The following is a 17,525-nucleotide window of genomic DNA, read 5'->3' as shown; positions in this document are numbered from 1 at the left end:
GTGAGCTATAGCGTATTCCGGCCCAGTCATAAAAAGTGTGACAGCTCAATACGTTTAGTAGGTTGGCGTGTCGGGGTAAAGAGATCACTCCCAGCCTGGTTTCCCAATGCCTCACAACTCTACTGCTGCACGGTCTGGGAGAGGTCTGTCTAGGAGAGAGCATAATAAAGTGTCTTTGGAATAAAATACTCTCTTGAAGGAAGAGTGTTCAGAGGAAGTAATAATGATTATCTTCATAGGGGTCAATTCAGTCAGGCTCAATGTCTTGCGTTGCTCAGCTGCACATATATATGCCAATTAGCCAATACAATTAGCAATTTGCCTGTGCACATCTATAGGTGAGGCAAAATTGGGGATAGAAGGGTCCTGCGATGCCCCATTCCGATGTACAGCGCATCAAAGCAAATTGAATTACCCTCGTTGTTTTGTGGATAGTAAAAGCTACAAAACACTGCTTATTAAAGAAAGGCCAGAGTAAGGATGGCTTTTAGTGCTGAACCTACACATTTATTTCTTAACTTAAATCAGGTTAAGAAGATTCTATAAAAAAAAATAGTGTTTATTTTGATATTTGCTATTAAGTCAAAAAGGGAATGTTTCCAAAAGTTGTCAATGGGACTTGCTGTCTGAGGTTAGACACATAACACACACCTACTTTTTCTCTGTGATAAACAAAGCTTCTAATTTAATAATATTGACATCTATAGTTTACCACACAGAGGGGTCTTAATTATGTTTGTGTTGATTTTCAGCTAAGGATATTCTTTTAAACCTGTGAATTAAATTTATAGTAAAGTCACGTTAAGTTTGGAAAACAATTTATTTTGCAGCACCGCTGAACACTCCAGTGATGATATAATATAATTGGTGCAGGATTTAGAGAGAGTAAATTCACTTGTAGCACAGGGGAGGTACAGAAGATAAATGAAGATTCTATTCATTTAGCTGTAATTTCATCTGAGGTCTGTATGAGAGATGGTCGCACTCACAGAGTAAAACTGCTTAGCTGGGAATTTACGGCTGGCACAGAGACCATCCTGTACAAGCCGCTATGCGATTTCAAGTTAATTAAACTTCTACGGAGACCACTGTAGCAAAATTATATATGCTGCCGCATTAACATGTAAAACTGGTATCTTGGGGATTCTAGAAAAATCAGATAATTTATTTAAATTTTAGCATACAAGATTATATCAGTAATGGGTGATTACGGAGGCAACACACTAAAGCAATCCTTACTTACCAATGTTTGTAGCATTGAACTTGCTGTATGAAATAAGGGTCCTCCCATGAGGAACAAGATACTTAGGAGAATTAAACCCTATTCAGATAGAGAAAAGGACCCAATAATTTTTCCAGGTCAACCAGAATCAATTTCCTTTTAATTACCGGGTCCAAATGCTTAACCCAGCAATTTCATCTACTGTCTGAAAGGGGGTACTGGCCTGGGACCGGGAACTGACCCATGTTCCAAAAGCCGGGTACATGCCAGGTCTAAACTCTGGCTTCTTTGTAACAGTGATATTACTGGCATCATCAGTTCCCTATAACCTGGAGGATCTGTGTACACTGTTCAAACACCCAATCCTATTGTAAAAGCAAAGATATTTAAATTGTCTTTTAATTTAAGTTAACACAGTTCCGTCAAGCTGGCTCTCATCTATATACTTGGTGCTTTACATGAGACCATCACCATTTTGTGACTGGGATATGTAGTCCCACAGCAGCTGGAGTACCAGGGTTTGCCACCACTGGCCTAGGAAACACCCATCGGTGGTTTGCTCATATTATCGCCAGTATGGTTAGAGTTTCTCACAATATTTAGTCACTTGAGACAAACATAAACGGCAAATTTGCATTTTGGAGGAAAGCAGCACCAAGTAACACTCCATAATATTCAATAAAGTATCAACGTTTATTTATAAAAGGCACCACAATTTCCAAATGAGCCAGACAGGCAAGGAAACAAATAAAAGAAAGCCATATAAACGTACGAGTCAGGTAAGAACAGCCGTGCGCTAGGACCGGAAGTGCGTAAAGTCTTGGAGCGGGTATAATCGTAAATTTCAAAGCAAGTGCAAATCATATAAACCACGTAATCATTACAGAGTTGGCGACAGCACAGAGTGGACAGTGCGAATGGTTAGATGTGGGCAGATGTGAACCAAGTTTTATAGGGCACTGTTTGTGAAAGCCTACAATCTAGAGGGAATCAAAGGAGTGTTTTTTACAACAATTAAATAATGTGAGGTGTATTGGATAGACATACTGGGGGAGATGTACTAAGCCTTGAAAAGTGATAAAGTACCAACCAATCAGCTCCTAACTGAAATTTTTCACACAGCCTGTAAAGTGACAGGAGCCGATTGGTTGGTACTTTATGACTCTCCAAGTCTTAGTACATCTCTCCCTATATGACAAATAAAGTCCTGCAATTTAAAATTTTATGTAGACCTTCTTAGGTGAATACTTGTTTAAGGAATGGTATGTCTGCACATCAAACTCATATATATATATATATATATATATATATATATATATATTTATTTATTTAGTTTGCTGTAGGAATATTGTTTCATTTGTCATCGCACCTGAGGCTTGCTGCTGGGTAATCTATACAATGTCAGTTGGTAAGATGTGTGTAACATGCCAGCTGTGACTGAGTTTATGAGCAATTGGCAGCGTGGTTTTTTTTACTTCTGAGGAATCAAAGTGAATTAAATGGTTCATTGGGCCTGATGCAGAGGCGCACGCTATTTGTGTGCGCTCGCTCTGAATCAGGGTGTAAATTTTTTATTTTATTTTTTATCTCCAGCCTCCAGGCCGCTCGCACAGCTTGTGAGAGCGGCCTGGCGATGGTCGCGACCATCGGGCTTGCGGTGAGATCCTGCGGGAGGGTCTCGGCTCCGGCAAGCCAGAGTGGACTTCCTGCTCTTATAGAGCAGGAAGTCCACTACTGACATCACGAGTGATGTCAGTAGGGCCGCCCACAAACGGCAGGCGTTCCTAAGGGAACGCCTGCGTTTGTGCAGCCACGTCCCCTCCCGCCTACAAAACGGGGCGAGCTATCAATCAACATCGACAGCCGCCCCTCTTGTAGTAAGCCCCGGAACGACGGAGCTGCCGTTGCTCACTGAGGCAGCGCATGCGCCGGGGCCAAAAAGCGACCTGCTTGCGAGCGGGTCTGAATCAGGCCCATTGTCTGTTCTGCACATAAAAAAAAAAACACCATTGACTACACCAAATTTTTAATACTTGCCTGTCCTCCAGCCTAAAATGAGATCCCTGTTACTGGGTAACAATTTTACCCCAGAAGGGTAGAATTAAGTCGGACAAAAGCGGATCCCTACTGACCAATGATCATATGCCCTGACTGGCAAATGATCAGTGATGATGATCCTATTAGGCAGCTTTATTATTTGGTCTGTACATATATAGCAGGTTGTGGCAAGTTTGGTCTAAAATTTCCTAATTCATTATTTATAAGCTATGGCGTCATAATACAGAACATGGCTGCTAGACAACAATAGTTTGAACTCAGCTGCAGAGCCATTAAATACATGGAAATGGGATATATATATATTACACATATATACACACACGCTGAGTGGCCAAATTATTATAAACACCGGGTTAGTACTTTGTTGGGCCACCTTTTGCCCTTAACACAGCATGAATTCTTCTAGGCATGGATTCTACTAACTGTCGGTAAGATGTGTGGGGAATATTAGCCCAAATGTGATGAACGGCATCTCCATAACGTTGCCTCCCTGTTTGCTGCAAATACCAATGGCGTATGGACAGGCCTTCTGCTTCTGTAGCCCATACGATGTAATGTAGGGTGTACTGTTCATTGAGAGGCCATCTGAATTTGTCCCGAATTCAGATTATCCGTAATTTGATACACTGTTACCCGTCTGTAGAACTGAACAAGTTTGCCCGTCTCCGTTCTGCTTAAGCATCCAGTAACCCACAGGTTCTCAAACTCGGTCCTCGGGACCCCAAACAGTGCATGTTTTCCAGGTCTCCTCACAAGTGAAATCATTAGCTCCACCTGTGGATCTTTTAAAATGTGTCAGTGAGTAATGAATACATCTGTGCAACTATTGGGTGACCTGGAAAACGTGACCACTGTGGGGTCCTGAGGACAGAGTTTGAGAACCTCTGCAGTGACCGATTACAACCACAGACCTTGCGCTCAGACAGTTTTTGTCTGCTGGTCCACTGAGGTGCCACCCTTTTGCTACTGTTCACACCACTGCTGCAAGCGCCAACAATCATTCCACGTTAAAAGTCCCCCAGATCGCGTCATTTACCCATTATTTCATGAGTGATGCACTTCATTAGACTCTGCATACCTCCCTCTGCCTTTCTGTTTTTATACAGAGTCGGACATCCTACGTCAGCATTATCTGCGTAAGAGCTACTTTGTATAAGATCGCCTGGTGGTCATAATAATTTGGCCACTCAGGGCTCGATTCAATTGGCCGCGATGTAAATAGCGCCGGAAGATAGCTCCCGGAGCTATTCAATTCTGCGCGGTGTTTAGTCGGAGAGTGCCCGTTCTCGCGACTAAACACCCTGTTTAAGGCCCGAGAACGGGCATTCCCCGACCTAACTTCCCGGCGCGATGCTGTTTTCCAGACGCGAAGGGCAAAAAGCCTTGTGTCTGGACTTTTGTCGGATTTCTCTCACATCCCCGGAGAGGTGCGAGAAGAAATGCTTAGTCGGGCTTAGCAGCGCGGTGTATTGAATTGCTCCGGGAGCCGATTCCCAGCGCTATTCACTTTGCGCAGAATAGTAACGAGCCCTCAGTGTATGTAAATACAAATGTTTGTGATCATTACTAGTAACTCTAGGTAAAGTGATCCTTTAATTACATGACACAGTAAATAATGGAGGTAGGGTAGTTCCACACGGGGAGATTCAATGCCATCAGAACCTCAGAACCTTGCGGGTTACCGAAGCAAGATACTACCAAGTTATTTTGTAGGCTGTATTCTCATGACTATTGTCTATTCAGCCCACACAATGGCTGACACTGCGGTGTTTAAGTGGAATCAGTATGTATGACCGCCGGCCGCATGGCTTACCTTCGTTCGGTATGCTCCCGGTGTAGGGATAATGATAGGCATCGGGATTTCGACGCCTATCATTAGACCCCTGCCGGGATTAGATAAACAGTCGGGAAGCCAGAGGTCGGCATTTCAACCGTCGGCTTCCTGATTGCATCCCGTTTAAGTGGCTGGTGCACTTTAAGATAGTTTTTTTTAAATGACTGAATATTAGACATGGGGGGAAGCTTAAGCCACACAGTATTCAAGCAGTGCTTAGTCTTATTTAAACTTCTGAAGCTTTAACTAGAGATAAGACAAATGTGGTTTTATATTCCAAAGGAAGCTGCACTATGAACGGATATCTCTTCCCTTCTGTCATAGGTTAGATATCTTTATAGATCAAAAATATGCACAATCCACAGCCTGAATCTGTATTTAATGAACTTCATAAAGAAAATCCTTTGAGGCCATTTGAATCAGATATTTTCATAGAGTGACCACATATAACCATGGCTACTATCAGCTGTCAGCCCGGCTTATTAAACTAAAGCATGCAGTCTCAACACACACAGAGTTTAATTTATCATTGAAATGACAGATAAAGCAGCAGAACTGTAGTCTGAAGTTACTATACAGGTTTGCTAGAGCATGTAGGTGTACTTATTTGCAGTCATTTAAAGAGAAAGGTCCTGGGTAACATCCTAATCTTTGGCACGCCGTTTTATAAAGCACACTGCAAATTAGAACAGAATTTTAAAGTATCAGGCAAATATCAATTTGTACTTAAAACCAGCAGCAACTAATGTTATGACAGCAGCAGCAGCGAGCAGTCAAAGCTGCAGGAACAGGTAGGAGAGGACCAGCTCGGCCTGCCAACTCTCCTGATTTTTGGTGGGACAGTCCCAAGTTTGGTTTAGTGTCCCATGCTGTAGGACTTTGTCCCAGTGCAGGGGCAGTTAGGTGGTATGCTCCGCTCTAATAGTGGAGGAGCCATATGCTCCCAATCCACTCCTACCAGAGACTATACTACAGCATAGTGGCATACTGCATGGACCATGCGATTGAGGCTCATAATGAGCTCAGTGATTATGCATGAGTAACTGTCCCTAATTGGTTCCCTGCAATAGTGTCACCAGAAAGAGTTGTCTGTAACGAGCGGTAGACAGAAAATGATGGGGGAGCAAATTAGTATACTCGGGTCAGAAAAATCAGTATTGTGCAACCGGTTACCTTCCGAATGTTGTGGGAATATAATCCCTAGCATGCAGGATATGCTGGAGTTTGTAGTCCCACAACTGCTGGAGCAGGCTAGGAGGGAATATGAGGTCTGATAGAAGAGGAATGTTGGGAGCACTGAGCAACAGGGAACACATTTCCCTTCTATCTGGGACTAAACTTTACTCTGCTATAGAATTTAAGTATCCAAAAAACTAAAGGAATATTATCATTATCCTCATTATTGCTTGCTGTGTTATCTGACTATTTTTATTGTGGGTGCTCATGCTGTGAATGTACCAGGGACCATAATAAAGAAGACAGAAGGCAAAGAGGCTAATTAAAATGAGTATTTCTGTGTGGGGAGGGAATATTATGATGTCTGTGTGCAGACCCGCTCGTTAAGATGCATACTCTCGCGGCTGCCGATGGTATGCAGTGTGTATTCATTGTGCGTATACCTTACCGAAAGTTCACAATGCATTCGCTCGCTGCGCATAGACAGCCCAGCAGAGTGAGTGACAGGGGAAGCCGTTTGTAGGTGGTAACAGGGGCTGGCCATTAAAAACGGGGGAGTGGAGGTGCAAACACAGGCGTGCCTGAGCATCTCAACGGCGTGTTAGAGGTGTGCATAATTATTAGACAGCATCATAGTACACGTCACCTGGCTTGTTTTTACACTGAAGTGCTCGCAGTGCTTGCGGCAGGGTATGGTCAACCTCAAATGCTGCGATCGCATCCGATGTACCGATGGTAGCATACACTTCCTGGACATGACGTGCACAAGTGGGTGTCGGCATACACTATGTGATCGCTCTCTAAGAAATACTGGGCGTACTAATGCATTGCTGTGCGATAGCACTGATTACGCAATTTGCATATACATCGTGCGAGCGGCTCTGAATCAGCTCCCAAGTTCTTTGGTTCATTTTTGGGGCGTGGGTCCCCCTGGATTGCTTTGGTTGATCTGTTTCAGGACACCGCATTATAACACATTTTAACCCTTCACTGTTTGTTTATTATACATGTATTTCACTTTTCTTTTTCATTCTTTATAGGCAGCTGTGGCTGCTCTTAACTATTTCTTTTACACTGCACTTTTCTTACTATAGCGGTGCCATGGATCAACTTAGCTGGGCCAGTTTGGGGGGGGTCCTGCGCTCTGGATTTGAACCCTAGTATGTTTAAAGAGGTTACATGGATATGGTGGGTAGGCCCATAACCTTGGCCATGATTATGTTAAAAACCTCTATTGATTGCAAAATTGTATTGCATTTACATATTATCAAAAATTTGGAGTTGTGCACCTGAGATTTGTCTGTTTTTGTGCCTGCAATTAGACTCATCAGGTGGCACCTCTCATTATATATATATTCAGGTTGTGCAGTCCAGGAATCTTTTCCATAAGCTCCCAAGTTCTGTTCGGTCTGTGAGTGAAGCGGAGTCTATGGATTTGGTGAGGAACGGCATTAGGCTGCAGGATAATCAGTACTAGCTATCTGGAGGATTACATGTATATTGGTATACTGTATATTGTAGAATACAAAGAGGAATATGGAGAAATAATGTAGCTGGTGTATATAGGGTAAGTAGTGTAAATATAAGGGGCTGCTGGGGGTGCCATGGGAAAGGCTTGCGGCATGGATGGATTGGAGTGGGAAGGGACACAAACCAAAGATCACAAAACTGGGTACTTGGCTATTCATGCAGAATAAAAATCAGGTTTGATTTCATCAAATTTTCTCAAGTAAGATGAAAAGAAAAACCAAGAGAACATGACGTGAATCCCAGTATGCAGTTATCATTGGGAAGCATGCGGGCCAGCTACGCATGAATATTATTATTCTTCTCCTTTATTTATATGGCGCCACAAGTGTTCCGCGGCGCCTTACAAAGTACATAAACAAATAATTTGACAACTGACTTACAGTACTAAATAGGACAAGGACATGAATAATATACATTGCTACATTAGTGACCATAAAACCTAGATATGCAACAGAGCGTAAGCAACCAAGTGTTAGGTGCCCTGAGAAGTAGGTGGGGGGTAAGAAGTAGGTGAAAGTAGAGTACGGAGAAGCACAAGAGGGTAGAGGCCCTGCTCGTAAGAGCTTACATTCTTTAAGGGAGGGGCATACAAACAGGTGTGACACAGATGGGGTAAACAGGGGGGAAGGAGCATGTTGCAGCAAGTTAGGATGAGAGCTGGAAAGCATGAATGAAGTAGAGGGTCTTGATAGCCCGTTTGAAGGATTGTAAAGAGGAGGAGAGTCTGATACGGAGAGGGAGAGAGCTCCAAAGGTCGGGAGCAGCACGGGCAAAATCTTGGAGGCGCGAGTGGGAGGAAGTAATCAGTTGGCATGAGAGGTGGCAAGCATTAGTTGAGCGAAGGGGGCAGACAGGAGAGTGAAGGGAGATGAGATCAGAGATGTAAATAGGAGAGGAATGGGTGAGGGCTTTGTAAGCAAGTGTGAGAACCTTGAATTGGGTTCTAAAAGGGAAGGGGAGCCAGTGGAGAGCTTGTAGGAGAGGGGAGGCAGATGCAGAGCGTTTGGAGAGGAAGATGTGGCGAGCAGCAGCTGGAGAGGAGAGAGATGGGAGTTGGGGAGGCCAAATAGGAGGTTATCTGACTTTTCAGCTCACATTGGGGGGGAATTCAATTCAATGCGCTATTGAATAGCGACGGGAGGGAATCCCAAAGCTATTCAATACACCGCGCTGTTTGGGCACACTACGGATTTCTTCTCGCACCCCCTGGGAATGCGAAGAGAAATCCAACCAAAATGCCGGGTGCGCGACTGTTTTTCTGCATAGCGCGGCGCTAACAGCTGCGCGCCTGGCACTTTGGTCAGAGAATGCCGGTTATCGCGCCTTAACACCCTTGTTAAGGCTCGATGACCGCGATAACCGGCATTCTCCGACCACACAGCGCACTGAATTGAATAGCTCCGGCACTATTCAATTTGCGTTGAATTGAATCGCCCCCTATGTGCTTCTATTTGTAAAGTAAGGTGATAATTGTTTCTGTGGGAAGGTGGGCTGCAGTTTGGAACCATAGTTTATTGCGCAGTAGGAGTGATAAACCATAATTTCTTATATCTGTGGCGACACAATCTGCTTGAGCAGTGGTCATGTTGAAAAGTCAAATGAATGCATGTGTGGGCATATTAACACTGAACCCTCTAATGTAAATTCTGCAGTGAGATTGGAAGTGTAACTGCACCTTCTACAGTTTGCTAGTATTTAAAACCGAAAACTAAACTTATTTATTCTAAAATATTAAATAACATTATACAAAGGAACAATGTTTTGTAGCCCCTAACAAAAGATCAGATATCCACTTTTGCAGACTGATGTAGGCAGACTAATAAAAAATATTATGTGATTTGTTGCTAAGGATTACTGCACCATTGTAACCTAACTACATTTCTCATTAGTAAAATAGACCAGGCTATATCTAGGTCTGAGAGAGGTTTTATTTAAAGGTTATTGTGTGGCAATATATCCAATTTGGATACTGACGTATTGGCAAATGTTGCAGATAGTTTATGATCACACGGACAAAGGAAGCAAAATGGTAGCATACATACATACAGGTATGTTGGTAAAAGCATACATGGAGAAAAATAACACCAGCTTATAGTATCGGATCTGATTGAGCAGAATAGAGAAACATGTTGTCTGATGGCCACAATCTATCACTTGTGCGTGGTCACGGATGGTGCGGCCGGCGGTTCGATTCCTGGCAGCGCCTGACCGACATCAGCAGAGTTCCCGGGAAGCGGAAGCCCGACAGCGCTGGAAAGCACGATCGTGGATAGGAAAGTACTAACTAACCTAACCCTCCTTAGGGGTGCCTAACCCTAATCCCCCCTCTAAGTGCCTAACCCTAATCCCCCCTCTAAGTGCCTAGCCCTAACCCCCCCTCCCCCCCCCCCGGGTGCCCTAAACCTAACCCTCCCCCCCCCCCAGCGGCTGTCCGCTCACGGCGCCCGGCATCCCTTCGATCGGGATTCCGGGTGCCGGTCTCCCAGCATCGGGGAAATGTCAGGCGTCTACATTTAGACGCCCGGCTTTTCATCCCTCACCGGGATATGACAGTCGGGAAGCTGGCAGCCGGTATTAAGGCAGCCGGCTTCCCGATTGTATACCCCCTGGAAGAGATGCTGCGCAAGCTTTCTGCTGCAAGCTATCCTGTACAGCTGCATTTGTGTAGTTTGTTCACATGTGTGCAACCAAACTCCTCACTAATCTGCTCATTCACAAGCTGAGTTCAACATCACGGTTACAGTACATGCCAAAATTTTCTTTTTCACAGAATGCTTTTTAGCTCATTGAGGGCTAATTAAAATTGTGCCTATTAAAAATTGCTTTTAACATAAAGACAACAGTCTCAGTCCAACTGCAGAACCTCCAGCAGCAGCAGCAGTCCGCACTAGACGGACTGACAGCTTTTGCAGACCAAGCAATTTCTGGAGAGTCTGAAGTTTTATTGTTATAGACACTTGAAATATTGATCATCTGCTACGCGGCCAGGGCTATAGCCAAGACACCAAATCACAAATAAGAGTCTACGCCTTAAAAATACACTCGTATGGATTTTTGCATGCTGTACATTCACTCGTCTCAATTAAAAGATGACCTCAGGATAAAATGAACTCAGACTAAACTAAACTGAGCATTTTGGAATGAGCGGCTAATGGTCATCCCACGAGTCTTTCAAGACTAAAGACCATTAAGCCTGAAGATTTGACCGAGTGGGAGCTGACGAAAAAGACTACCGACATCTCATAAAAATACAAGGTGAACAGATTTGCAAAACCATTATGGGCCTTTATTATATAGCTGGTATGTAGCCAGTGACCAGCACCGTTTATGGTTAAATGTTCAGATACTAGAAATGTATGATTTCAGATATAGACCTGTAATAAATAAACAATACTGCGTTGCTTATCTTTAGATATAATGCATGGAGATAGGATTATGAGATGATCGCGGTCAGGTCAGGACCATGGAATAGTTCCACCCCAGCAGATGACCGAGGTTAGAAAATGAGATTGTCTTCATTGAGCTCATGAAGTGAGGTGCTTGTATTTGGCTGCAAACCTGAAACGGGGCCGGCTGGAGGTCACAGCTGTAGATTTTTAACAAGGGAGTGCAGGGGAACTTTGATTTCAAGAATAAATCATTACCTGGACAGCAAGACAAGATGCATTGTCAGACAGCAAAACCTGTTCACCTGAGAAACAGCAAAAACACAACAGGATTAACAATGCAAACATGTTTGGAGATAAAGATTGTGGTACAGGAGGGGGATTTATAACTGTAAGACGGTTTCCCTATATTCTAGGCGTCAGCAATGGAAACACTGCGTGCTGCTTACATTCACAATTCCAAATGCATCTTTTTAAATGAACATTCGCTAAAAAGTGTCATCTTTTCAGGAATTAAATAAAAAAAAAAAAAAAAGATTTTTAACTTTATTGTTATGAGACACAAACAAAATTGCATTTAACCATGTAGTCATTATATATGTCCACATTAACATTAGGTTATTCCACAGAAATATATCACGATAAGCATGTGTATTTTTTTTTTTGTATTTTTTTTTTTGTTTGTTTAAACCATTTACTGTAGAGGGAAGGAGGCAAAATGAAATGTAAGTAAAGGCATACATGCTTCAGTAAGGCACAGCACATATAACATAATAAAAAAAGAGATATAATCCCTATAGATTGTAAACTTGCAAGCAGGGCCCTCTTACCTCTAAGTCTGTCTGTTATTACCCTGTTTTGTTCTATCAATGTTTCCAATTATAAAGCGCAACGGAATATGCTGCGCTATATAAGAAACTGTTAATAAATAAATAATAAATAAATATGAAGAAAACAGTACAGAGACTGATAAAAAAAATATATCATAAAAAACAAACATGTTATCATTCTCCTCCCCATATATTTTTGCCAAGATAACCTCTCACTTTTCTGTAACTAATAGTGTGTGTCTAGCACAGAACTGCAACTTGTGCCATCATTTTTGAGGAGCCGACCCTACGCATTTCACTGTCTACACAGCGTCATTATACCAACAGCAGTGGTTAGAACCAATAACTATTCGCACTACTCCATTCAAACCTAATGTCCCTGGCTTTGTGATGGTGCAGCAGAGACAGACACCTGCATGAATGGCAGAAGCAGCAGTACAGGTAAGGGCTAGATATGTACACTCTATTAGAGGGTATAACATAGAATTTGATGGCAGATAAGAACCACTTGGCCCATCTAGTCTGCCCTTTTTGACCTTTTAGTAACCTACACCAAGTGATCCTCAGTTCTTTGTAAGATTATTCTTATGCTTATCCCAAGCATGTTTATATTGTTCTGCTGTCTTAAGGTGCCTATCCACTAGAAGACAGGCAAAATATAAGGGTTTTAGTAGCATCATGGGTGAGAAAGGGTCTGTTCCTGGAAATATTTTTGAGATGCAAACAGCAGGACTGTGAGAGGTGCTGAATGTGTGGTTTGCAGGAGAGGGAGGAATCCAGGAGAACGCCAAGACAGAGCCCTTGGGGCTAGAGGAGATAGTTGTGCCATCAATTGATAATGAAATTGTGGGAAGTGAGGTTATGCAGGAGGGTGGGTGGATGATCATCTCAGTCTTAGACATGGTAAGTTTAAGAAAGAACTGGGACATCCAGGAAGAGATAGAGACACAATGGAGATACGGGTGAGGAGAGAGGGGGAGAGGTCAGGGTAGGAAAAGGTAGATTTGAGTATCATCAACAGAGATGATATTGGAGGTCAAGAGTTGTATGTATACAAGGAGAACAGGAGAGGTCCAAGAACAAAACCTTGGGGAACATCTACTGTTTGTGGAAGTGGGGGGAGGAAGAGTAGTCATGAGAGGAAACAGAGAAGGAACTGTCAGATAGGTAGGAGGACAGCCAAGAGAGAGCAGTGTCACGTAGACCAAGGGAATAAAGGATTTGCAGGAGGAGAGGGTAGTTCACAGTGTCAAAAGCAGCAGAGAGGTCAAGGTGAATGAGCAGAGAGTAGTCGTCCTTGGATTTGGCAGCAAGGAGGTCATTGCCGATTTTTGTGAGGGCAGTTTCAGTGGAGTGGAGAGAAAGGAAGACAGACTGAGCCAAAGAGGGAGTGGGAGGAATGAATGGTGGTAAGACAGTTGTAAAAAATACACTCAAGGAGTTTGGAAGCAAAAGGGAGGAGAAAGATGAGTATTTAGTTGGAGTGTGTGTTAGCATCTAGGGTAGGTTTTTAAGAATGGGGGAGACAAGGGCATGTTTGAATGCAGAAGGGACAGTGCCAGATGAGAGGGAGAGATTGAGGAGGTGGGCAAGATGGAAACAGGCAGAAGGAGAGAGGTAGCGAAGAAGGTGGGAAGGGATAGGGTCTAGGAGGGATGTGGAAGTTGAGGACCGTATGAGGGCCATGATTTCCTTTCCAGATACAGGGGAGAAGGATGTCATAGTTGGTAAGATGGATGGGGGGGTGGTCTGGGAAAAGAATGTCTGGTAGGACACAATGTCCCTCGCATCCCCTCCTCAAGGACAGAGAGCGAGGAGGGGATGCGAGGAGGGTGGAGGGCAGAGGAGGGAGTGGAAAGTGGCAAAGAAACGCCGGGGTTTGAGGACTGGGAGGAGATGAGGTTCTTGAGATATGATTGTTTGGAGAGGGACAAGGCCGCACTGTAGGATGAGAGCATAAATATGAAATGAAGGAAGTCTGCCCTAGAGTGTGATTTCCTCCACTGTCGTTCAGCGATTCATGAATACTTTTGCAGGTATCCAGTGCATTTGGAATGCCAGGGTTGAGGTGTGAATATGCGAGGGAGAGTAGTGATCGCTGGACCAACAAAGTCAAGACCAGAAGTAAGGGAGGCATTGTACAGGGAAATGGCTAGTTCAGGGCAGGAGATAGGTGAAAGAAGTAAGTCAAGCAGGAAGGGAAAAAAAATAGTGTTGACAGCCTTAATGTTACGCTTAGTAATGGTAGCCTTAGGAGGTAGAGGAGGGCAAGGAGAGAGGGATAAGTTAAAAAAGAGAGAAAGTGATGGCTAGAGGGGAATGGGGAATTGGAGAAGTCTGAAATATCACATCAGTGAGTGAAGACCAGATCAAGTGAGTGCCCACTCACATGGGAGGGTGAGGAGGTCCATTGGGAAAGACCAAATGAAGATGTAAGGGTAAGGAGTTTAGGGGCAGAGGATTCTTTGGGAATATCAATTGGAATATTAAACGTCACCTAGGATAACGGAGGGAAGAACTGAGGAGAGAAAGTGAGGGAGCCAGGAAGCGAAGTTGTCAAGAAATTTGGAGGGACGGTAAATGACAGCTACAGGTGTACTGGTTGGAAAAGGCGTATAGCATGCACCTCAAATGTGGAGAATGTAAGGGATGGTTCAGAGGGTATTAGCTGGTAGGAGTAAGCGGGGGGTAGAAGGACCCCAACACCACCACCAACTAAGTATATTTTTAAAAACCTCTAAACCCCATTTGAATTATATATGGCAGCAGATTGTGTTCTGTAAATTGGACTCCAATTTAAAAGCGATGTAGTTTGGAAGCCGACGGTCTAAATCCTGACCACCGGCTTCCAGACGTTCTAATCCCGGAGTGGTACTAATGACAGGCGGCCTAAATCTAGATGCCTGTCATTAACCAGACGCCGGAAGACCGACGCCCAGCATCCCGATTGAAGTGATGCCGGGTGCGGACAGCCGCGGGTGGGGGGGGGGGGGGGGGGGGAGGGGAGGGGAGATGGTTAGGCTTAGGGCTCCTGGGGGGGACTTAGGGTTAGGCACCCCCCCCCCGGGAGGTTAGGTTTAGGCGGTGGGGAAGGGGGGGGTTAGGTTCAGGCACTTAGAGGGGGGATTAGGGTTAGGCACCCCTAAGGGAGGGTTAGGGTGGGGAATTAGGTTAGCGATACTTACCTTAGGGACGATCAGGATTTTCACCCTTGCCGGGCTGCCGCTGTCAGGATTTGAACTGCCCTTTTAAATGGGTGTAGTAGGTAATACCTACTACACCCATTTAAAATGGATGTACATAAAAAAAAACACACTACAACTCCATACTCCTTACAACAGCATCTAACCCTTGACCTCCCTGCTACTTATTTGACCGATAAGACTGCTGTTGCAGTAATGTTTATATACCATGTACTTGTCCTGTAATGTTTTGTACACACTGGGTGATATTTTGGACAACGGAACGATAAAGATATCGTTATCGTTCAGTCGTCCAAAATATCACTTATTTTCTGCACAAAAACGATTAACGATAACGACCAGCAATACGTGCTCCCGCTGATCGTTTGTCTTTGTTGTTCATCGCCCGAACATGCAGGCCAACCTGACGATATTGTCAGGTTGTTGCATGTTCGGAAATGAGGGAGGGAGCCCGGCACTGAACGATATCGTTCATGATATCGTTCATTGTTTGTGCTCAGTGTCGCTAACGACATTGAGCACACCCCTGCCGGGGACACACTAGATGAGGTCGCTCATGGAGCAAATAGTCTAGTGCAGGCCTGGCCAACCTGTGGCTCTCCAGCTGTTGTGAAACTACAAGTCCCAGCATGCCCTGCAACTGTTTTAGCATTCCCTAATAACAAAACTGTGGCAGGGCATGCTGGGACTTGTAGTTTCACAACAGCTGGAGAGTCACAGGTTGGCCAGGCCTGGTCTAGTGTGTACGCACCTTAAGTCACTGTTCTCTTGTTCTGCTCAACTGTTTATGTACTTTGTTAGTTGCTGCGGAACCTTTGTGGCTCCATATAAAAGATAATAATAATTACATTTAAATGTTTCGATTATTCAGTCATCATTGTTTTAAACACAGTTATGTGGAGTACGCACTGATTGGCCGTCCGACCGATCTAACGATTTGGTAAGGTTATTGTGCGACTTTGTGCGTACCCACCAGCATTAGATATGTATTATTCCAGCAGAATACATCTATAGCTTGTATTAGCAATTTAGGATCATAGCCCCTCCCGCATCTAGCTGAGTGATATGAAAGGTAAAAAACACAAATGTATACTGCTGCAAAAAAATACAATAAACCTTATACGGTCAGTGGCAGTATCACATTACTGTACCCCGTCACTGGCTGTTCTGCACCATGTAACGGTGTCTCTCAGATCTCAAAAAAAAAAAAAAAAAAATTTATATTACAGCTTTTGAAAGCATCTGGAATAGACAATCACAGCAGAGGAGCTTGCAGCCGATATTGCAAACGGCGGATCAAGCCCGTCGGACAAGAGGGATGACAAGATCACTGCAATAAAAATTCCATGCCTAAAAGACTATGAGGCTGCCATGTATTAGTCTTCATTACTTTGCAGCCTTTTGACAATTGTAGCAGGCTGCAGATCACCAAATGTGGGCAATAATGTAATCTGATGATATATGAAGAGCTGCTGAAGGGAGCAAGGACCACTGCAGCCTGTGTATTTTAACAGCTCCTTCTCCATCAGCCCCCCCCCCCTCTCCCCATCCCTTTCCATTAACCATGACACTTCCAATATATGCTGCCTCAGCTATTTTTTTCTTCTTACCGGTAACCATGCCAACTGTACTTGCCCCAGTGTTATTTCACATAGCCGTCGGCGGCCACAGCACTGAGTCAATAACGGATGCTTGGCTGTCTAGGGGAGATTTTGCAAGGCTCTGCTCAAAGTGACTGTGTATATTGGTAATTAACAGGTGTGCACAAGGATCTTCATAACAGAGGTCATTGTTATAGCTCTATACTGTGCATGAGCGTTACTGCATGTGGCCTCTTCAGTTGTACAGTGTTATATGACAGATGCAACAATCATTTGTAACCAGTGTATCAAGACACGCGTGTCACCATAGCCGCTTCATGGCAATGCATTAACGTATGATTAACATTAAGCTCTCCAAATAAAATTATTGATTTGATCTTTCAAACAAGTTTACATTTATTCAGGGATAGTTTGGTGCAATGAAATATTTGAACAACATTGTATCACAAAAACATAATTCATGTGGCTTCTGTTTCAGCAGGTGCGTCACAATGCCTGGAGATCAGGGAATCAATGGGAGACTGTCAGGAAATCTTTTATCCAGAATATTCCAAAAATCATAGTTTAGCCTCGTTATCTAGCTTCTATACCTTCCTTTCAAAAGAGAATACTAATAGCAGCAGGTGGAGCATGTTTAAGTGATTAGCATTTTCAAGTAGGCGGGACAAAGCGTATGGCATTGCAA

General features: G+C 43.8%; 1 protein-coding gene across 1 annotated transcript in view; it reads right to left on the bottom strand.

The window, feature by feature from the left end:
• Positions 1 to 17,525, bottom strand: part of MTX2 (metaxin 2) — an 81,722-nt gene that overhangs the window by 42,744 nt on the left and 21,453 nt on the right. The window contains exon 3 of the mRNA XM_088474337.1: positions 11,465 to 11,511. Coding sequence (XP_088330463.1) covers positions 11,465 to 11,511 — 47 coding nt within the window. The remainder of the gene's footprint in view (positions 1 to 11,464; positions 11,512 to 17,525) is intronic.

The sequence above is a fragment of the Taudactylus pleione genome, unplaced genomic scaffold (assembly GCF_031769625.1).
Source record: "Taudactylus pleione unplaced genomic scaffold, aTauple2 ptg000004l, whole genome shotgun sequence".
Classification (NCBI taxonomy): domain Eukaryota; kingdom Metazoa; phylum Chordata; class Amphibia; order Anura; family Myobatrachidae; genus Taudactylus; species Taudactylus pleione.
This window is presented reverse-complemented; position numbering and strand designations above follow the sequence as displayed.